This window comes from Chrysemys picta, chromosome 4 (assembly GCF_011386835.1).
Source record: "Chrysemys picta bellii isolate R12L10 chromosome 4, ASM1138683v2, whole genome shotgun sequence".
NCBI lineage: Eukaryota > Metazoa > Chordata > Testudines > Emydidae > Chrysemys > Chrysemys picta.
This window is the reverse complement of record NC_088794.1, coordinates 61,431,703-61,453,904: the sequence shown is the minus strand read 5'-3', so window position 1 is coordinate 61,453,904 and position 22,202 is coordinate 61,431,703. Positions and strand designations below refer to the sequence as shown.

The 22,202-nt window shown below is 48.3% G+C and overlaps 1 protein-coding gene across 23 annotated transcripts in view; it reads left to right on the top strand.

Moving 5' to 3' along the window:
* The window catches only part of IPO9 (importin 9), a 257,420-nt gene that overhangs the window by 140,218 nt on the left and 95,000 nt on the right, over positions 1–22,202 (top strand). For all 23 annotated transcript variants that reach the window (XM_065595104.1, XM_065595109.1, XM_065595107.1 and 20 more), the window contains 3 exons: positions 8,190–8,318; positions 9,830–10,105; positions 11,646–11,812. In XM_065595104.1, the coding sequence (XP_065451176.1) occupies positions 8,190–8,318; positions 9,830–10,105; positions 11,646–11,812 (572 nt within the window). The remainder of the gene's footprint in view (positions 1–8,189; positions 8,319–9,829; positions 10,106–11,645; positions 11,813–22,202) is intronic.

Sequence of the window (22,202 nt, the reverse complement as noted above, 5' to 3'; positions counted from 1 at the left end):
ATTGTTAGAACTCAAGCTGTACGTATCCTCTCATGTGAGTTTGCACCTTTCTGTACACAATGAAACACCACGCATGTAACTGTATATATGTAAAATATATAGGATCATGCTTTATATTGAGATTCCATTTATAAAGCATTAATACATGATTAAAATATTTATAATATCCATCAGAGAGGAGTATATATTATACCTAGTTATAAGCACATCAGTAGAAGGTGGGTTTTATGTCATTATAACTAGCTGTTATGAGTAAGGCTGCATGTCTGTCACGGAAGTCACTGATTCTGTGACTTTCCATGATTTCAGCAGCAACCAGTGCGGCTGGCTCCGGGGCTGCCCAAGCAGATCAGGCAACCCCTGGGGCATTTTGGGTGTGGGTTCAAGGCTGAGGTGGGGGGTTGAGGTGTAGGATGGCGCTTACCTCGTGGGAGGCTCCCCAGAAGCAGACGGCATGTGCCTGCAGCTCCTAGGCAGGGGGCCAGGGGGCTCTGCGTGCTGCTCCTGCCCACAGGTGCCACCCCCGCAGCTCCCATTGGCTGCGGTTCCCAGCCAATGGGAGCTGTGGAGCCAGAGCACGTGGTGGGTATAGCGCACAGAGCTACCCTGGCCTTCCCTCCCCCTAAGAGCTGCAGGGACACGTGGAGCCTGGGTAGGGAGCCTGCCTGCCCCACCAACCCTCCCCCCACAGTACAAGTGGGGGTCTTGGGCCATGCGCTGCTGCCCAACCCTTCTCTCCCCCCTTGCCCCTCCCCTTCCAGCACCAGCGGGGATCCCGGGCTGCACTCCCAGACTGCCCCCGCAGAGCACCCGCACCACACCCATCCCCCCGGCCAAAGTTTTAGTTAGGGATATAGTACAAGTCATGGGGTATGTCAACACTACAAAATTATAGAAGTCAATTTTTAGAAATCGATTTTATATAGTCGATTGCGTATGTCCCCACTAAGCGCATAAGTCGGCAGAGTGCGTCCTCACTACCATGGCTAGCATTGACTTACAGAGAAGTGCACTGTAGGTATCATAGAATCATAGAATCATAGAATATCAGAGTTGGAAGGGACCTCAAGAGGTCATCTAGTCCAACCCCCTGCTCAAAGCAGGACCAATTCCCAGCTAAATCATCCCAGCCAGGGCTTTGTCAAGCCGGGCCTTAAAAACCTCCAAGGAAGGAGACTCCACCACCTCCCTAGGTAACGCATTCCAGTGTTTCACCACCCTCCTAGTGAAATAGTTTTTCCTGATATCCAACCTGGACTTCCCCCACCGCAACTTGAGACCATTGCTCCTTGTTCTGTCATCTGCCACCACTGAGAACAGCCGAGCTCCATCCTCTTTGGAACCCCCCTTCAGGTAGTTGAAGGCTGCTATCAAATCCCCCCTCATTCTTCTCTTCTGGAGACTAAACAATCCCAGTTCTCTCAGCCTCTCCTCATAAGTCATATGTTCCAGACCCCTAATCATTTTTGTTGCCCTCCGCTGGACTCTTTCCAATTTTTCCACATCCTTCTTGTAGTGTGGGGCCCAAAACTGGACACAGTATTCCAGATGAGGCCTCACCAATGTCGAATAAAGGGGAACGATCACGTTCCTCGATCTGCTGGCAATGCCCCTACTTATACAGCCCAAAATGCCGTTAGCCTTCTTGGCAACAAGAGCACACTGTTGACTCATATCCAGCTTCTCGTCCACTGTGACCCCTAGGTCCTTTTCAGCAGAACTGCTACCTAGCCATTCGGTCCCTAGTCTGTAGCAGTGCATGGGATTCTTCCGTCCTAAGTGCAGGACTCTGCACTTGTCCTTGTTGAACCTCATCAGGTTTTTTTCTGCCCAATCCTCTAATTTGTCTAGGTCCCTCTGTATCCGATCCCTACCCTCTAGTGTATCTACCACGCCTCCTAGTTTAGTGTCATCTGCAAACTTGCTGAGAGTGCAGTCCACACCATCCTCCAGATCATTAATAAAGATATTAAACAAAACCGGCCCCAGGACCGACCCTTGGGGCACTCCACTTGAAACCGGCTGCCAACTAGACATGGAGCCATTGATCACTACCCGTTGAGCCCGACGATCTAGCCAGCTTTCTATCCACCTTACAGTCCATTCATCCAGCCCATACTTCTTTAACTTGGTGGCAAGAATACTGTGGGAGACAGTATCAAAAGCTTTGCTAAAGTCAAGAAATAACACATCCACTGCTTTCCCCTCATCCACAGAGCCAGTTATCTCATCATAGAAGGCAATTAGGTTAGTCAGGCACGACTTCCCCTTCGTGAATCCATGCTGACTGTTCCTGATCACTTTCCTTTCCTCTAAATGTTTCATAATTGATTCCTTGAGGACCTGCTCCATAATTTTTCCAGGGACTGAGGTGAGGCTGACTGGCCTGTAGTTCCCCGGATCCTCCTTCTTCCCTTTTTTAAAGATGGGCACTACATTAGCCTTTTTCCAGTCATCTGGGACCTCCCCCGATCGCCATGAGTTTTCAAAAATAATGGCTAATGGCTCTGCAATCTCACCCGCCAACTCCTTTAGCACCCTCGGATGCAGCGCATCCGGCCCCATGGACTTGTGCACGTCCAGTTTTTCTAAATAGTCCCGAACCACTTCTTTTTCCACAGAGGGCTGGTCACCTTCTCCCCATGCTGTACTGCCCAGTGCAGCAATCTGGGAGCTGACCTTGTGCGTGAAGACAGAGGCAAAAAAATCATTGAGTACATTAGCTTTTTCCACATCCTCGGTCACTAGGTTGCCTCCCTCATTCAGTAAGGGGCCCACACTTTCCTTGATTTTCTTCTTGTTGCTAACATACCTGAAGAAACCCTTCTTGTTACTCTTAACATCTCTTGCTAACTGCAACTCCAAGTGTGATTTGGCCTTCCTGATTTCACTCCTGCACGCCTGAGCAATATTTTTATACTCCTCCCTGGTCATTTGTCCAATCTTCCACTTCTTATAAGCCTCTTTTTTGCGTTTAAGATCAGCAAGGATTTCACTGTTTAGCCAAGCTGGTCGCCTGCCATATTTACTATTCTTTCTACACATCGGGATGGTTTGTTCCTGCAACCTCAATAAGGATTCTTTAAAATACAGCCAGCTCTCCTGGACCCCTTTGCCCTTCATGTTATTCTCCCAGGGGATCCTGCCCATCTGTTCCCTGAGGGAGTCAAAGTCTGCTTTTCTGAAGTCCAGGGTCCATATTCTGCTGCTCTCCTTTCTTCCTTGTGTCAGGATCCTGAACTCGACCATCTCATGGTCACTGCCTCCCAGGTTCCCATCCACTTTTGCTTCCCCTACTAGTTCTTCCCTGTTTGTGAGCAGCAGGTCAAGAAAAGCTTTGCCCCTAGTTGGTTCCTCCAGCACTTGCACCAGGAAATTGTCCCCTACGCTTTCCAAAAATTTCCTGGATTGCCTGTGCACCGCTGTATTGCTCTCCCAGCAGATATCAGGGTGATTAAAGTCTCCCATGAGAACCAGGGCCTGCGATCTAGCAACTTCTGCTAGTTGCCAGAAGAAAGCCTCATCCACCTCATCCCCCTGGTCTGGTGGTCTATAGCAGACTCCAACCACGACATCACCCTTGTTGCTCCCACTTCTCAACTTTATCCAGAGACACTCAGGTTTTTCTGCAGTATCATACCGGAGCTCTGAGCAGTCATACTCCTCTCTTACATACAATGCAACTCCCCCACCTTTTCTGCCCTGCCTGTCCTTCCTGAACAGTTTATATCCATCCATGACAGTACTCCAGTCATGTGAGTTATCCCACCAAGTCTCTGTTATTCCAATCACATCATAGTTCCCTGACTGTGCCAGGACTTCCAGTTCTCCCTGCTTGTTTCCCAGGCTTCTTGCATTTGTGTATAGGCACTTAAGATAACTCAACGATCGTCCCTCTTTCTCAGCATGAGACAGGAGTCCTCCCCTCTTGCACTCTCCTGCTTGTGCTTCCTCCCAGGATCCCATTTCCCCACTTACCTCAGGGCTTTGGTCTCCTTCCCCCGGTGAACCTAGTTTAAAGCCCTCCTCACTAGGTTAGCCAGCCTGCTGGCGAAGATGCTCTTCCCTCTCTTCGTTAGGTGGAGCCCGTCTCTGCCTAGCACTCCTTCTTCTTGGAACACCATCCCATGGTCGAAGAATCCAAAGCCTTCTCTCCGACACCACCTGCGTAGCCATTCGTTGACTTCCACGATTCGACGGTCTCTACCCCGGCCTTTTCCTTGCACAGGGAGGATGGACGAGAACACCACTTGCGCCTCAAACTCCTTTATCCTTCTTCCCAGAGCCACGTAGTCTGCAGTGATCCGCTCAAGGTCATTCTTGGCAGTATCATTGGTGCCCACGTGGAGAAGCAGGAAGGGGTAGCGATCCGAGGGCTTGATGAGTCTCGGCAGTCTCTCCGTCACATCGTGTATCCTAGCTCCTGGCAAGCAGCAGACCTCTCGGTTTTCCCGGTCAGGGCGGCAGATAGATGACTCAGTCCCCCTGAGGAGGGAGTCCCCGACCACCACCACCCTCCTCCTCCTCTTGGGAGTGGTGGTCGTGGAACCCGCATCCCTAGGACAGTGCATCTTTTGCCTTCCAATCGGTGGAGTCTCCTTCTGCTCCCTTCCCTCAGATGGGCCATCTAGTCCACTCTCCGCATTAGCACCTGTAGAGAGAACATGGAAACGATTGCTCACCTGTATCTCCATTGCTGGTGCATGGACGCTCCTCTTTCTTCTTCTGGAGGTCACATGCTGCCAAACCTCCTCACAATCCTTCTGTCCCTGCTGCGCCTGCTCTGAATCTTCAGAACATTGTGGCCGTAGAAGCATCTCCTGACGTCTGTCCAGGAAATCTTCATTTTCCCTTATGCAACGCAGAGTCGATACTTGTTTCTTCAGCCCTCGAACCTTCTCCTCCAATATGGAGACCAGCTTGCACTTTGTACAGACAAAGTCACTTCTGTCCTGCGGAAGAAAGACAAACATGGCACAACCTGTGCAGGTTACAACAGCTGATCGCTCACCTTCCATATCACCGTCCTCTTAGGAGCTTCCTCAACTGTTGCAGGAACTACTCGGAGAAACCTGCAGATGAAAGCCTCAGTGCGCTCTCCCCACGCGAGCTCCCAGGCAAACTCCCGCTGTTAGCCTCTGCTGTTCGCCGCTCAGCTGGTTCGCTGCTGACTGCCCTTATATACCAGTCAGGCCCACTCAAGGCCCATCTGGAACAAAGCACTCCCAATTCACACTTTTCAAACAAACAAGCAAGCAATCAAGCACACGGTCAAACTGACCAACTGTCCCAGCAGCAGGCACTCAGATACTCACCAACACAGCCCCCCTAATGCAGCACTTAGCGTACCTCCTCTTGGACAGCTCCCAGGCAAACTCCTGCTGTTAGCCTCTGCTGTTCGCCGCTCAGCTGGTTCGCTGCTGACTGGTAGCTATCCCACAGTTCCCGCTGCCCATTGGAATTCTGGGTTAAGTTCCCAATGCCTGATGGGGCAAAAACATTGTCGCAGGTGGTTTTGGGTACATGTCATCAGTCGCCCCTCCCTCCGTGAAAGCAATGGCAGACAGTCGTTTCGCGCCTTTTTTCCTCGGTTACCTGTGCAGACGCCATACCCCGCAAGCATGGAGCCTGCTCAACTCACCATCAGCACTGCTGTTGTGAGCATTGTAAACACCTCGCGCATTATCCTGGAGTATATGCAGAACCAGGCTAAGAGACACCAGCACGAGGAGGATTTTGATGAGGACATGGACACAGACATTCCTGAAAGGACGGGCTGTGGCAATTGGGACATCATGGCAGCAGTGGGGCTGGTTGATACAGTGGAATGCCAATTCTGGGCCAGGCAAACAAGAACAGACTGGTGGGACCGCATAGTGTTGTAGGTATGGAATGATTCATAGTGGCTGCGAAACTTTTACATGCGTAAGACCACTTTTCCAGAACTCTGTGAGTTGCTTTCCCCCACCCTGAAGCGCAGGAATACTAAGAGGAGAGCTTCCCTGACAGTTGAGAAGCGAGTGGCGATAGCCCTGTGGAAGCTTGCAACACGTGACTGCTACTGGTCAGTCGGGAATCAATTTGGAGTGGGCAAGTCTACTGTGGGGGCTGCTGTGATGCAAGTATCCAATGCAATCATTGATCTGTTATCAAGGGTAGTGACTTTGGGAAATGTGCAGGTCATACTGGATGGCTTTGCTGCAGTGGGGTTCCCTAACTGTGGTGGGGCAATAGACAGAACGCATATCCCCATCTTGGCACCGGACCACCTTGCCAACCAGTATGTGAACCACAAGGGGTACTTCTCAATGGTACAGCAAGCACTGGTGGATCACAAGGGACGTTTCACCGACATCACATGGGATGACTGGGAAAGGTGCATAACGCTCGCATATTTAGGAACTCCGGGCTGTTCGAGCAGTTGCAAGAAGGGACTTACTTCCCAGACCAGAAAATTACCATTGGGGATGTTGAAATGCCAATAGTTATCCTTGGGGACCCAGCCTACCCCTTGCTCATGAAGCCTTCATAGGCAGCCTGGACAGTAGTAAAGAGCAGTTCAACTAGAGGCTGAGCAAGTGCAGAATGGTGGTAGAATGTGCCTTTGGATGTTTAAAAGCTCACTGGCACTAAGTCTATTTTAAGAGCCCTTTAGGTCGACGGAACGGGGTTGGTTGTGTGGACACAGTCATTGTTTAAATTGACCTAATGCAGCTAAATTCGACCTAACCCTGTAGTGTAGACCAGGCCATGGACAGGTCACAGACAGTCAGTTTTCATTTACTGCCTGTGACCTGTCCATGACTTTTACTAAAAATACCCATAACTAAAACGTAGCCTTAGTTATGAGCAATCTATTGACCTGTCTTATTCTGACAATTGATTAACCCTTTATTATAACATGCACCCCTTTTAAAATCAAATGGAATGATATAAAGTGCGATCATAGAGATAAATGTACATATGCACTGTCACTCTTGCCACTATTGAACTAAAATTTGAATTAACTGGTAAGGGGAGTCAGTTGTTCTGCACTAACTGCCAGTGCAGGGGCATTTGTGGGTAGTGTCACATGTGATTTGAATAGATACAAATGGAATGGCTACATGCATATTTTTCATATTGCTCAGCCCAGCCTTTTGAGAACCTGCTTGCATGTTGAGAAGCACTTTTTAAAATAAGTGATTTTTGTTGAATCCCCTTTTGAGCTTTCTGCCGGTTGAGGGAGGCTATCTTGCTGAAGACCCCTACTCTTACATTTTAAGGGTGCATAGTTGATAAGAGGAAGAGATATTCAGTCCTCCTGCAGTATTTATAAACGTCCTTTCTGGTTTGCCCTTGATTCCTTTAGGTGAATCAGATTAACTGAAATGTTTCACCACACAAGCCTTTTTAAAATAACTTCAGGTGCATCTGTATACCAGCAGAACAGCATGTTGTCAAGGGTGACTGTGAAAGTACCTTTGCTATTGGCTACCTGCTATCTTCAAACCTCCCTAGTGGTAGTTTTTCTGAGACATGTTATAGAGGTAAAAGCTGAAAAATCTGCTTTGTTTTCTTACAAAGTGTAATCCATCCCATGAAGCCTTGTGAACTGGGAGTGATCAGAACCACTTGGACACACACAACTGATGCTAAAAAGCTTCCTTATTTGGAAAAGGGGGGTTACAAACTACCTGCTGCTGAACATTGGCCTTTACCTGCTACCGAAATAATGTGCTTCCTGTACAGGGAAAGAGCTGCTGCTGAATGCTCCATCTGTTGTCATTCAGCTGCCTGCTCCATATCTATCAAGTGCTGGTGACTGGCAGCAGGGGTTTGAAATGGGTTAGGGGTAGAAATAAGGCTCTGTTCTTAGGAAATCATCCTTATAAGACTCCTGTTCAATCTGCAGTGTGTGTGATGGGTGACATCTCCTGCACTCACTAGTAACCAAAGCATTTCTGCAACTTTTAAAAAGGAGCCCGCTTTGAAGAAAACAAAATCAATCCCCCCCTCCCCCTCCCCCCCGTCCCTGTGTGAGCGAGGCAGCACAGGAGAATCTGCACTGTCACTGTTGTGTGCCCTCCCCCATTACCAGGTAGGCCTTCACATCTTACCCTGCCCTTCCAGGCTTTGTGAAAATGTTGAGTTACAGTGCTGGGACTGCTGTTTAAAAGAGCTTCTATTTGTGTGCTTTCCCCTTTCAGACTTCTATTGATATATTAACCACTGTTGTGAGGAATACGAAACCTCCTCTTTCCCAGCTCTTGATCTGCCAAGCATTCCCTGCGGTGGCTCAGTGCAGCCTGCACACGGATGACAATGCTACCATGCAGGTAACGTCTATAGGGAAGGGGAAGGGACTGCAGGGTCATGTCAGTCAAAAAGCATTGGATGACACAAGTCAGTCACTTGTTGTGCTTTATCTAGTCTTTAAGGGATCATTTTGCCTTTTGGGGGCTCAGTCTGATCCCACCAGCAGCCACACTGGCGGTTTGCCAGAAGCCTGAGTGCCATTCCTATCTTTTATAAATAATTGTTGCCATCCTCATTTTGGTGTCTGTGGTGAGTTTTGCTGATCCTTCTTTTAACTGGCAGGTCAGGACCAGTCTTGGTCTTTTCTCTTTAGGACTCTGGAGCGTGCCAGGAACATGTCTCTTTTTTCCCTTGTAATTAACCTGCCTGGCAGAGGCTTTCTGTCAAAGCAGCCTCGGCATGGGGAGCCCAGGCCTTGCTTCAAAGTAGACAAGACACCCCTGTTAATTCAAGTGGGGGAAAACAGGAGGCAAGGGGGAAAATCAGATTTGATCCCAATTCCCCTCTTGCCCCAGTTGGCAGCATTTATCAAAGGAAAGTGGCTAAAGAAGCAGGGGGAGTGAAAATGCTCAGGGCAGGCGTCACTGCTTGCTATTGGTCCCTGATTTCCTCAGAACACCTAACTCTCTCTGAGTAGTGGTTGCTTTTCTGCTGCTCCCCCGTCCTGGCCAGTTCCTGCCTCACCATATTTTCTTCCTTTTCCCCTCCACCAAACTCCCAGAGCCTTTGCAGGTGAGTAGGAAAGGGACACCAGCACCTTTTGTCCTCTATCTACCAGTAGCCACTGCTGCTGCCTGATGAGGTCATCAGAGCAGCTCTAAGCAAGGAATTGGGACTTTCCAGGTTATAGGAAGCAAGGCCTTCTGACCCTTTCAACTCCCAAAACATGTTTGTGAATAGACCAAGGTGGGTCAGTTACTCACCCTGACCTTCAAACAGAGAAAAGCAACTTTGTGGTTCTAACTTCCGTTTCCCACGTGGGTGTGGCCCATGAAAACAGGTCCCACTGAGCAGTGCTCCAGCGAGAATAAGGTGAATACGGTGTGCTGGATTGCTGCACTGCAGTCTTTTTTGAAATAGAGAGCTTTACTGTAGAAATCTGGATCATGTTTGTCCCTCATGCTGCTCTCTAGCTGCTGTTCAGAATCTCTTGGAATGTATCTGCATACTAGATTAATGAAACAGAATTGCAGATACTCGCACTCCAGGTCTTCTGAGCACTGGGTCTCTCACAACTTCCACCATTTTACCCATCACACACATCTTGTCTACTTTAAGAGTAGCAGCCGTGTTAGTCTGTATCCGCAAAAAGAACAAGAGTACTTGTGGCACCTCTAAGTTAGTCTCTAAGGTGCCACAAGTACGCCTGTTCTTTTTATCTTGTCTACTAATTCTTTCTTCCTGTTTAAAATGCTTTGTGCTGTGGTGAAATGGGTATTCTCTTTGGTTACTTGGGGGGTGCCCACAACATATACAGTTGATTTTGAGAGTCTGATGGTTCTAACACAGTAATTCTCTCTCTTGTATTCAGAATGGTGGTGAGTGTCTGCGTGCATACGTCTCAGTAGCACTAGAACAGATTGCACAATGGCATGATGAGCAAGGCCACAATGGGCTGTGGTATGTCATGCAGGTGGTGAGTCAACTCCTGGATCCACGGACCTCAGAGTTCACAGCTGCTTTTGTGGGCAGACTAGTCTCCACACTGATTTCAAAAGCAGGAAGTGAGCTGGGAGAGAACCTGGACCAGATTCTGAGAGCAATCCTTAGCAAAATGCAACAAGCAGAGACACTCAGTGTAATGCAGGTGAGCAGGCTGGGAGGCCCACTGGAAGCAATGGTTCTAAGTGTCAGGAAGAGAAACACTGCCTGTCACTGGAAGTACAAGTTTACATTACATGCCTGTGTATCCACTACCTATGCAATTGCAGATTCTAGATATGCTACAAAAATGGTTATCCTGTGGACATAGTTCCTGCCTTGTGGGATCAGAGGAATATGAATTTAAAGACTTTCATCACACATGTTGTTAGCCATCTCCTGACTCTGGCACTTCCTACTGAAATTTCAGTTGAGGTGTACTTGAGAGCTAGGAATATCACTCAGTCTCTTCTAGAAGTTGAGTGGTGTTTTCTTAGAGAACAGTAAATAGGCAAATATCAAGCAGAAGTAGAGAGATGATGTTACCGCTATATAACACAGTAGTGAAGCCATTACTGGAATACTATGTCTTGTTTTATTTGTTATACAGAACAATGCTGGTAAACTGGTGCTCATTCAAATATATTTTAATGCAGCCAAATGCAAGGTCACCTAAGAAAAAAGAATGTAGGTCCCAGCTGCATTCTAATAAACAGAAACAGAGGCTATTTTAAAAATGTAGATTCCTGCTTTTCTTATTAAAGTTTAAGAATATTGTTCATTTTTAACTGCTTGGTCTTTGAGTCAGAACCTTGGAAAGCTACACCGTGTAACCAAAAACTGAAAGTTTTCAGGAAGGTGAGCAGTGCAGTTACTAAGCCAGGTGGTTCATCTCCATTGGAGAAGTGCTATTGGGTTGGGTTTCATGAGAAGGGGGAATGGGGATAGTCTTGTGGTGAAGGCACTGGGCTAGGACTTGGGAGATATTTTGTAGCTACGTGCACGGGGTGGTGGGGTAAATTGTAAGCCACCTGGAACAAGAACCAACTCTGCTCCAATACTGGACTGAAGTCTCTTCCTCCTTTGCTGTCAGACTGTACTAAATGGCAGCTCTGTATATGGAGAGGGAGGAAAAGGATTGCAGAACTGGAAACTGGGTTTTTTTTTCCTTTTACTGCCTAATCTTGGGTGTATGTCTGTGGGCAAGTGACTTAATGTCTGTGCCTCAACTGGAAAAGGGGTAAGAGCCTTTCTCCCACTCTCTCTTTCTTGTCTGTTTAGGTTAGAAGGTCTTCAGGGCAGGGACTGTCTCTGTCTATATGTACAGCATCCAGCACAATGATGCCCTGATCTTTATTGCATCTTCTAGGTGCTACCATGATGTAAATCATTATTTTTTCTGGTGGAGAGCCCAGTGCCACCTCTGCTGGTTTAGTCATTTTTGTCCTTGCTTTAGGAGGGGTTGTGGGTTTCAGATGCAAGTGAGAAGTTTAACTTGTTCTGTCTCATTCTGTGGTCTAAATAAGGTGACAAGCACTCACTCCTTGTCTAATTCACTTGCTTTCTTGGTTAGTGGACAGGTTTGCAGGGATCTGTACGCCTTTTAGTGTTAGCAAACGCATGAAGCCTCCAGGGGTTTAGTGAAGAGAAAACACTTAATTGTTGGTTATTACATATGTACAGCTAGTTTTCCTTTTTTTTTGTAGTCCTTGATCATGGTATTTGCTCACCTGGTTCACTCCCAGCTGGAGCCCTTGTTAGAGTTCCTGAGTAGTCTCCCTGGGCCAACTGGCAAGCCTGCTTTGGAATTTGTAATGGCTGAATGGATGAGTCGGCAGCATTTGTTCTATGGACAATATGAAGGCAAAGTCAGGTAAGATAGTCCATAAGCCAAATGCTTGCACTATCTCTGCAGCATGCTAGCTGCTTGCCCCGTTATATTTTGTAGCTAGGTGCACGGGGTGGTGGGGTAAATTGTAAGCCACCTGGAACAAGAACCAACTCTGCTCCAATACTGGACTGAAATCTCTTCCTCCTTTGCTGTCAGACTGTACTAAATGGCAGCTCTGTATATGGAGAGGGAGGAAAAGGATTGCAGAACTGGAAACTGTCTGGGGTTTTTTTTCCTTTTACTGCCTAATCTTTTTTTGTGTGAGAGCAGATGCCCAGCTGACTATAGAATGTACTTGAAAGAATGCATAAGTTGTGCTACAGCTGATCTCTTTGCATTATACAGGAGGGTTAAACCTAACAGTCACCAGACTATTGAAGAAGAATAAGTTTAAGTGCTTGCTCATGTCGATTCCATTGAATAAGGAAAAGTTATTTATTTACTTGTTCCTATAATATAAGAACTAGGGGGCACCAAATGAAATTAATGGGCAGCAGGTTTAAAACAAATAAAAGGAAGTTCTTCTTCACACAGTGCACAGTCAACCTGTGGAACTCCTTGCCTGAGGAGGTTGTGAAGGCTAGGACTATAACAGGGTTTAAAAGAGAACTAGATAAATTCATGGAGGTTAAGTCCATGAATGTCTATTAGCCAAGATGGGTAAGGAATGGTGTCCCTAACCTCTGTTTGTCACAGGGAGGAGATGGATGGCAGGAGAGAGATCACTTGATCATTACCTGTTAAGTTCACTCCCTCTGGGACACCTGGCATTGGTCACTGTCGGTAGACAGGATACTGGGCTGGATGGACCTTTGGTCTGACCCAGTATGGCCGTTCTTACGTTTATGTTCTCATTCTAGGTGTGTGTGTGTGTGTGTGTGTGTGTGTGTGTGTGTGCGCCCACGTGCAGTTGTCAGAGACTTTTGCCTTAGCGGTATCTGTAGGGTCGGCTGTGGCGCCCCCTTGAGTGCTGCGCTCGTGTGTCAGTATATTAGGCACCGCCAACTGTATGCCCTCTCAGTTCCTTCTTACTGCTCGTGATGGTTGGAGCACTTTGTCTTGCAGATCACAAGAGCATTAACAGTTCTTTACAGCCTTTGTTATCTTCTTTGAACATAGTTTGTAGGTATTTAGTTAGCCATTAAGTTAAGTGTTAGGTTAGTTGGTAGTTAGGGTCCTGGCTGGGACTTTGTCCCGGAGCGGGGCATGCCCTGCTCTCCCAGCTTCAAACCATGTTCGACATGCAGCAGGCCGATGCCTATCAGTGACCCCCATGACAGCTGCTTGAAGTGTTTGGGGGACTCGCATAGAAAGAATAAGTGTCAAATCTGTAAAATCTTTCAACCTAGAACTAAAAGGAATGTGATATCTGTCTGAGGAACCTCCTCATGGAGGCAGTGCTTCGTCCTGCATCAGAGCCCTCCCACTCGGACTCCATGCCGAGCACTTCAGCTTTGGTGCTGAGTGCTCCACCCGGCACCATTCCCCCTTGCTGGTGCCTAAGAAGCAGCAAAAGAAGAGCGCCCCTCCCCCCCCCCCGGGCACTGGAAGGAAAAGGGGCCTTGGGCAAAGGACCAATGTCAGGCCATGTGCCCACCCATGGGGGTACCGTGGAGATCAGACACCCCCCCCCAGCCCAACCAGGGATCTGACTGTGCAGAGTTGTAGGGGATCCCGGTCACAGTTCGCCATGTCCCAGGTCGCCTTCACCCAGATAGTCTCCCAGACATCGTCCCCGCCAGGGCAGGGCTGCTCTTTGTCATGGCACTGATCCCCTTGACCCTGCTACCATTCATTGGGCAGACGTTGTTCCTCATTCGCGCCTTGCCAGTCACCAACCAAAGTCAGTTGGCAAACTCAGGCCTCAGCGGCTCCGCCCTGGTTGCCGGAAGAGCAGTGGTCCGAGTTGGACCAGGAGTTCATTCCCTCTCCAAGACTGCCGTGACACCTGTAGCAACCACGTGGCAGCAGGGACAGTGGCCCTCTCAATGGCCAGGTTGGAACCCGTGGGGCATGCCAGTAATGACAGTCCTGTGTTCCCACCAGCCCTTCCTGGCCACCTCAGACAAATCGACCCCGGCACCACCAGCACCGGAGTCGGAGCACAGGGTTAACACACCACGGGGGCGGAGCATCAAACCCCAGTGCCTAAGGAGCCGTCCCTGGAGAGCAAGGGGGAATCTGCTCCTCCACAGGTGGTGCAGTTGTCGTCGTCCCCAGATGAAGCAGTGGCGGGTCCTTCCCAAAGGGGCAGTCCCCACAGTGACTTCAAGGAGCACCAGGCCCTCCTTAAAAGAATGGCTGCTAATTTGAACCTACAGATTGAGGTGGTTGCAGAGGAGTCTGACAAACTCTTGAATGTGATATCCTCTGCCACTCCAGCCTGGGTAGCGCTGCCTGTCCACCCAAGAGTCCTTAAAATTACCAAATAATTGTGGCAACCTCCCTTTTCCATTCTGCTGTCTTCTAAGAAGACGGCACAGTGATGGTGTGGGGAGCCCTGCAAGTGGCCTGGGACGCTACTGATTCAGCGGCCAGGGTGGTCGCCTCTGTGGTGGCCATGAGACGCAGCTCCTGGCAGTCCTCTGGCTTGTCCCAACAGATGCAGGCCACTATTCAGGACCTTCAGTTTGAGGGAGCAGGGCTCTTCTTAGAGTTCACGGACTCAAGCCTCCGCAGTCTGAAAGACTCCTAGGCCACCCTTCACTCCTTGGGCCTTCACAATCCTCAGCAGGCCAGGAAGCCGTTCCGTCCTCCGCTCCCGCAGTCTAGGTCCTGGGGAACTTCTTGATCGGGTTCCTGCAGGAGAAAGGACAGAGACAAGGGGTCTATGCGACGACACCTATCGTCTTCCCGCCCGTCTGCTCAGCCTGACCCTTCCAGGAACCAAAGGGGTCAGAAGCAGTCATTTTGAGGGTACACTCGAGGACAATGCCCCAGTCACTTCACTGGATCCACCCTCCCTCTTTTTCCTCAACCACCTCTGTCCCTTCCAATCAGCCTGGTCTTGGCTAACCGTGGACCATTGGGTGCACGACACAATTTCTTCGGGCTACACGCTGCAATTTGTAATGCATTTCCCTTCCTCCCTGAGGCCCAGTTCCAAGCCAGGGCGGATTTAATCGCGTCCATGCAAGCCCACCCTCCCAGTATCGCTCACATGGGCCTGCGATTATTGGGACACATGGTGGCCTGCACTTACATGGTCCAGCAGGCACGATTCCGCCTCAGCTCCCTGCAGGCATGGTTGGCATTGGTCTACATCCCCAACAGCCACAGCATTGACTGGGTGGTCCGGATTCTGGACTGTGGACTGTTGTCACTCACCTTGTGGCAGGATCCTACATCGGTGTTGGTAGGAGTCCCCTTTGCAGCTCCTTCCCCATAGGTAACACTCATCTCCGATGCATCGGAGCTGGGGTGGGGAGCCCATCTGGTCGTTGGTCAGCATGCAAGGTCGTTGGTCCAGTCATAATCACTTCCTCCATATCAATGTCAGGGAGCTCAGAGCAATTCGCCTGGCCTGCCAAGCCTTCCTACCTCACATAGTAAGCAGAGTGATCCAGGTCCTAATGGACAACACAGCAACTATGTTCTAAATCAACAAGCAGGGCAGGGCCAGATCATCTTCCCTTTGCCAGGAAGCCTTCAGGCTCTGGGACCTCCATCTCGTAGCCGCTCACCTTTCTGGGGTCAAGAACGCTTTGGCAGATCGCCTCAGCAGGACCTTCTCATCTCGCCACGAGTGGTTCCTCCATCCAGAAGTGGTCAGCTTCATCTTCTGCAAGTGGGGAATTCCCCAGGTGGACCTGTTTGTGTCCGGACAGAACAGGAAATGCCACATTTTCTGCTCGATTCGGGGGATCGACAGGGACTCCCTGTTGGATGCCTTTCTGCTCCCAGGGTCGGAGGCTGTTTTACGCCTTCCCCCCAGTTCCATTAATTCAGAGTTCTCATGAAGATCAAGCAGGACAGAGCGAAGGACTGGTTCAGCACACTGCTGGACTTCTCGGTGGCCGCTCCGTTACAGCTGCCGCTCCAACTGGACCTGCTGTCCCAAAACCACAGCAGTCTGCATCCGAACCTGGAGGCACTGCACCTGACAGCTTGGCTGCTGCATCGTTGAATGCACAGGAATGGCAGTGCTCGGTCAATGCCCAACAGGTACTGTTGGGCAGTAGAAAGCCCTCCACCAGAGCGACCTACCTGGCCAAATGGAAGTTGTTCGCCTGCTGGACCTTAGATAAGGGCATTTGGCCTGAGCAAGCATCACTTCAGTTAATCCTGGACTACCTTCTGTATCTCAAGCTCCAAGGCCTGTCCCTTTCATCTATTAAGGACCACTTAACGGCTAACTCGGCCTTCCATCCACTGCTCAACGGTAGGACAGTTTTCACCCAGGACATAAGTCAGGTTCCTCGAGGGCCTCAAGTTCCTTTACCGGCACATCAGGGACCCCGTTCCTCCATGGGACCTGAATCTGGTGCTGTTGTGGCTCATTGGTCCCCTTTTTGAGCCTCTGGCTTTCTGCTCTCTCCTTTTCCTGTCCTGGAAGGTTGTGTTCCTGGTCGCAGTAACATCTGCTCGCCGGGTCTCCAAGATGAGGGCGCTCACCATGGAACTGCCCTAGGCGGTCTTTTACAAAGACAAAGTCTAGATGAGGCCACATCCGGCCTTCCTGCCCAAGGTGGTCTCTCAGTTTCATACGAGCCAGGACATTTTCTTACCTGTCTTTTTTCCAAAGCCGCATAAGTTGGAGGAGGGAGCATAGGCTGCATTCCCTAAATGTCTGGAGGGTGTTAGTCTTCTACATTGAAAGGACCAGCCCATTCCACAAGTTAATGGAATTGTTCGTCGCAGTGGCCAACAGGATGAAAGGTCGCCCAGTGTCTGCTCAAAGACTTTCTTCTTGGATCACCACCTGCATTCGCTACTGCTATGATCAGGCAAAGGTGTAACCCCCGGCAATTGTAACAGAGCACTCGACCAGGGCGCAGGCCTCTTTGGCAGCCTTTCTCACCCAAGTGCCTATCCAGAACATCTGTAGGGCGGCCAGCTGGTTGTCTGTCCATACGTTCACGTCCCACTACCCACTTACCCAGCAGGCTCGGGACAATGCTGACTTCGGTAGAGCAGTACTACAAGCTGCCAAACTCTGAACTTCAAGCCCACCTCCGAGGATACTGCTTGTGAGTCACCTAAAGTGGAATCGACATGAGCAAGCACTTGAAGAAAAAACGGTTACCTACCTTTTGTAACTGTTCTTTGAGATGTGTTGCTCATGTCCATTACATTACCCACTCTCTTACCCGTCTGTCGTAGTTCTGGCAAGAAGGAAATGAGAGGGTGTTGGGTCGTCAGCTCCTAATATACTACCGCATGAGCGCGGCACTCAAGGGGGCACCACAGCCAGCCCTATGGATACCGCTACGGCAAAAGTCTCCAACAACTGTGCACGTGGACACGCACAAACCTAGGATGGAATGGACATGAGCAACACATCCTGAATAACAACAGTTACAAAAGGTAGGTGACCGTTTTTTCCTTGCTGGTAAGTTCAGTGCACTAAAGTTATGGGGCAAACTGGCAACCATAAAAATAACCAAGAAAATTATGCTGTCCAAAATGGAAGCACACAAATGAATAACTAGATTAGGAAGCAGTTTGGCATAGTGAATGGTGCACTGGGTCAGAAGACCTAGATTCTGTTCTCAGTTCTGTCATTGACCTGCTGTGACCTTGGAAAAGTTACTTCATTTCTCTATATTGCAGTTTACCCTTCCATTCTTTGTCTTGTCTGTTTAGATTGTAAAATCATTGGGCAGGAACTGTATCCCACTATGTGTATGTATGGTGCTTAGCACAATGGAGCCCCAATCTCAGTTATTTACTGAAGTGCTCACAATGTGCTAGGTGCTTTCTGAATACTCAAGGACAGTCCCTGTTCAGAGAGACACATAATCCAAGGATAAAGTAGAAGAGGTTAGGAAAGGATACATGAACAATAAGAAAATTATATGCAATTTACGTGCAAGTCAATTCAATTCACTATAAACATCATGGTGGAAGTGGTTCTTTAGAGGGACTTAAACAAGGACAGGAGAGGCTGAGGGTGTGATGGGTTGGATCACAAAACCCCGTTGGGGCTGCCAACTGATGTGCCAAGACTACTTCTGCCCCTGCTTTCCTGCCCTGGCAGCTTGGGACTTTAGTGCCCTGCCTTGGTTGAGCTAGACTTGCCAGCCTGCTGCAAACCCAGACCCAGGTCTGAACCACATCCCCTAACAGCTGTAGGCTTAATTGAAAGCAACTGTCTCTAACACTCAGATGTCTAGCTCCCAATGTCCAAACACCAAATAAATCAGTTTTACCCTGTATAAGGCGTATACAGGGTAAACTCATAAATTGTTTGCCCTCTAGAACACTGATAGAGAGATATGCACAGCTGTTCCCTTCTCCCCCTTCCCCCCCGGTATTAATACATACTCTGGGTTAATTGATAAGTAAAAAGTGATTTTATTAAATACAAAAAGTAGGATTTAAGTGGTTTCAAGTGATAACAGACAGAACAAAGTAAATTACTAAACAAAATAAAATAAAACACGCAAGTCTAAACTGAATACAGATAAAACCTCACCCTCAAATGTTTCAATAAGCTTCTATCACAGACTGGACGCCTTCCTAGTCTGGGCACAATCCTTTCCCCTGCTACAGCCTTTGTTCCCACTCAGGTGGTAGCTAGGGGATTTCTCATAATTTGTTCTGTTCCACCCACTTATATATCTTTTGCAAAAGGCAGGAATCCTTTGTCCCTCTGGGTTCCCACCCCTCCTTCTCAATGGAAATGCACCGGGTTAAAGATGGATTCCAGTTCAGGTGACATGACCACATATCACTGTAAGACTTCATTACCCACTTGCCAGCACACACGTATACAAGAAGACTTCCAAGTAAAACAGCAATCTACAGTCAATTGTCCTGGTTAATGGGAGCCATTAAGATTCCAAACCACCATTAATGGCCCACACTTTGCATAACTACAATAGTACCTCAGATTATATTTCATATTTTTCGTTTCAGATACAAGAGTGATACATTTATACAAATAGAATGACCACACTCAGATTATAAGCTTTGTAATGATACCTTACAAGAGATCTTTTGCATGAAGCATATTTTAGTAACATTATATTCACACTCATCAGCATACTTTCATAAAATCATATAGAATGCAACGTCACAAAGGGAACTGGGCTTGTTTAGTCTGCAGAAGAGAAGAGTGGGGGGAGATTTGATAGTAGCCTTCAACTCCCTGAAAGGGAGTTCCAAAGAGGATGGAGCTCGGCTGTTCTCAGTGGTGGCAGATGACAGAACAAGGAGCAGTGGTCTCAAGTTGCCGTTGGGGAGGTCTAGGTTGGATATCAGGAAAAACTATTTCACTAGGAGGGTGGTGAAGCACTGGAATGGGTTACTTAGGGAGGTGGTGGAATCTCCATCCTTAGAGGTTTTTAAGGCCCAGCTTGACAAAGCCCTGGCTGGGATGATTTAGTTGGGGTTGGTCGTGCTTTGAGCAGGGGGTTGGATTAGATCTCCTGAGGTCTTTTCCAACCCTAATCTTCTCTGATAGGATAGGAGCTTTGTGGATGAGTCCAGGGAGAGCCTACCATGCTGAGGGAGCTGTGTGGAAGATTTGTAGGTGGTTATGTAAGAATCTGCCAGACAAGGCTGGGAGCATTGGTAAAGCAGAGAGAAGGGGAGCAACATGAACCTTGATTAAGGAAAGGCAGAGTTGAGCTTTGAGGGGGATGGTAAGTTTAAATTTGAGATTTGTGGATGAGGAGCCAGTAAAGGGGTTTTGAAGGAGTCACCACTTTCGCAAGACTATGATAAATTTTGTACAAAGTATGCCTTGTGAGGTGTCATTTGAAAATTCATCTACTGAGCATTATTGTCCTGGTAAAATGTGTGTAGCAACATTGTATGTAAAGTTATAAGATTTTACTGTACGACATTGCTGAGACATGTTCCAAGTTTAGAAAAGCATCCCAAACCAGTTTCCTCAGAAACAAAAGGTTAGCCAGCACCTCAGCCAGGTGTCAACACAATCAAGTGTACTATTATCGGGTTGAGTGGCCATTCTTTGGCAGGATAAGGATGTGAGCGAGACATTTACCTCTTGGCAGACAGAGGGCATGGCTACACTTGCAGATGTAGAGCTCTGTCAGTTAAACCCGCCTTCGTAGAGCGCAGTAGGGAAAGCGCTGCAGTCTGTCCACACTGACAGCTTCAAGCGCATTGGCATGGCCACATTTGCGGCACTTGCAGCCGCATTTGGAGTGGTGCATTATAGGCAGCTATCCCAGATGCAAGTGACTGCAACGTGCTTTTCAAATCGGGGAGTGGGGTGGAGTGTGACAGGGAATGTGGTGTGTGTATGTGGGGGGAGAGAGAGTGGGATTTTGGGGTGCTGAGTGTGTTTCAGCATGCTGTCTTGTAAGTTCAGACCCTCCCTCCCTCCCTCCCCGCCTCTCTCTCACTCACTCAAAGCAAACAGTAAATGTTTGCTTTTTCTCAGAGCTGATAAGCAGCCGGCTTCTCCGAAACGGAGCTTTGAAAGGGCATTTCCGCATTCCTGTAGCCGATTTCACAACAATGACGAGAGTGGCCACTTGACTTAAGGGGATTATGGGACATTTCCAGAGGCTGATCACAGCGCAGTAACACACCTCGTTCACACTGGCGCCGTGGCACTCCAGCAATGGCACAGCAAACGTTATTCCACTCGCTGAGGTGGAATACCAGCAGCGCTGTAGCCGTGGAGTCAGAGCACTCTACGTGCCTTGCCAGTATGGACTGGGAGTGAGCTAGGGCACCTGGGGCTATTTTAGTGCGCTGTAACTCGCAAGTGTAGCCAAGGCCAGACTTGCTGTCGCCTGAACCCCAGTTGGAAATGATTCTCAAAGAAGAATAATGCTATAAGAAGGGAGAACAGAGGACACAAATCACCTCTCTCTCCTCACGGCATCAATAACGTTTGAAAGACAAAGGAAGCATCATTGAACTGGTGGAGTGGCCCTGACTGAAGGAGTTGAGCCAGTAAAACCATGGTGGTAAGAAAATCTTTGCTTTGAATTCATTTAGCTTGCTAAGGGCTGGTCCACACTAACCCCCCACTTCGAACTAAGATATGCAACTTCAGCTACGTGAATAACGTAGCTGAAGTCGAAGTATCTTAGTTCGAACTTACCACAGGTCCACACGCAGCAGGCAGGCTCCCCCCCGTCGACTCTGCATATTCCTCTCACGGAGCAGGAGTACCGGCGTCGACGGCGAGCACTTCTGGGATCGATTTATCGTGTCTTGTCTAGACCTGATAAATCGATCCCGGAAGATCGATTGCTTACCACTGGACCCGGAGGTAAGTATAGACATACCCTTAGTTAGGTATTAGTTTGCATTTTACCTTTTATTTCTTTGTAAGCAATTCTGACTTTTATGCCTCATTACTTGTAATCATTTAAAATCTATCTTTCTGTAGTTAATAAACTTGTTTTATTATTTACCTGAGCCAATGAGTTTGGACTGAAATGTTTGGAACCCTCCATTTGAGATAACAAGATTTCTGCATATCATTTTCTATAAATGAAATTATGGACTTGCTGGGAGCTTGTACTGCACAGAAGGAAAGAGCTGGGCAGTACAAGATGAACATTTCTGGGGTCAAGTCCAGGACTGAGAATTTGCTGGCTTTGCTCTGAAATATAATTCAGGAGTGGCTGGCTAGAAGCACTCATATATTCATCTAGGAGTGGTTTTGCATGTTGGAGGTTGTGTGAGAGCAGACCAGGAGTGGTTGTTCTCACAGTAAAGCAGTGTAAAAGGCACCCCAGGTTGGAGAGTTGAGGGGACACAGGTGTCCATCAGTCCAGATTGTACCCCCGGGAATGTCACAGTGACATGATCAGATTGATGGTCATAGAAGAGGTCTTTGGCTGCATTTCATTTGGATTTAAGAGGAACAAAGCATTAATTTGGAGTCCAGAGAGGAGAATGAAATAGTAGTCAAGGGAGAGATACAAGGGGCTGAATATGAGAGTTGGCTGTAGAAATAAAAAGGATGGATCTTGGCAACAATGAGGAGGTAGAATAAACAGTTTGGATATGGCCAGGATATGTTGGGCAAACAATCAAAATAACTTTGAGATTGGAAACCTTAGGTAGAATTGACAGTGATGAAGGAGAGGAGTGGAGAGAGTTTGGGAGGGAAGAGCAGTTCTGTCTTTTATAGATTCATAGATTCATAGATTCTAGGACTGGAAGGGACCTCGAGAGGTCATCGAGTCCAGTCCCCTGCCCGCATGGCAGGACTAAA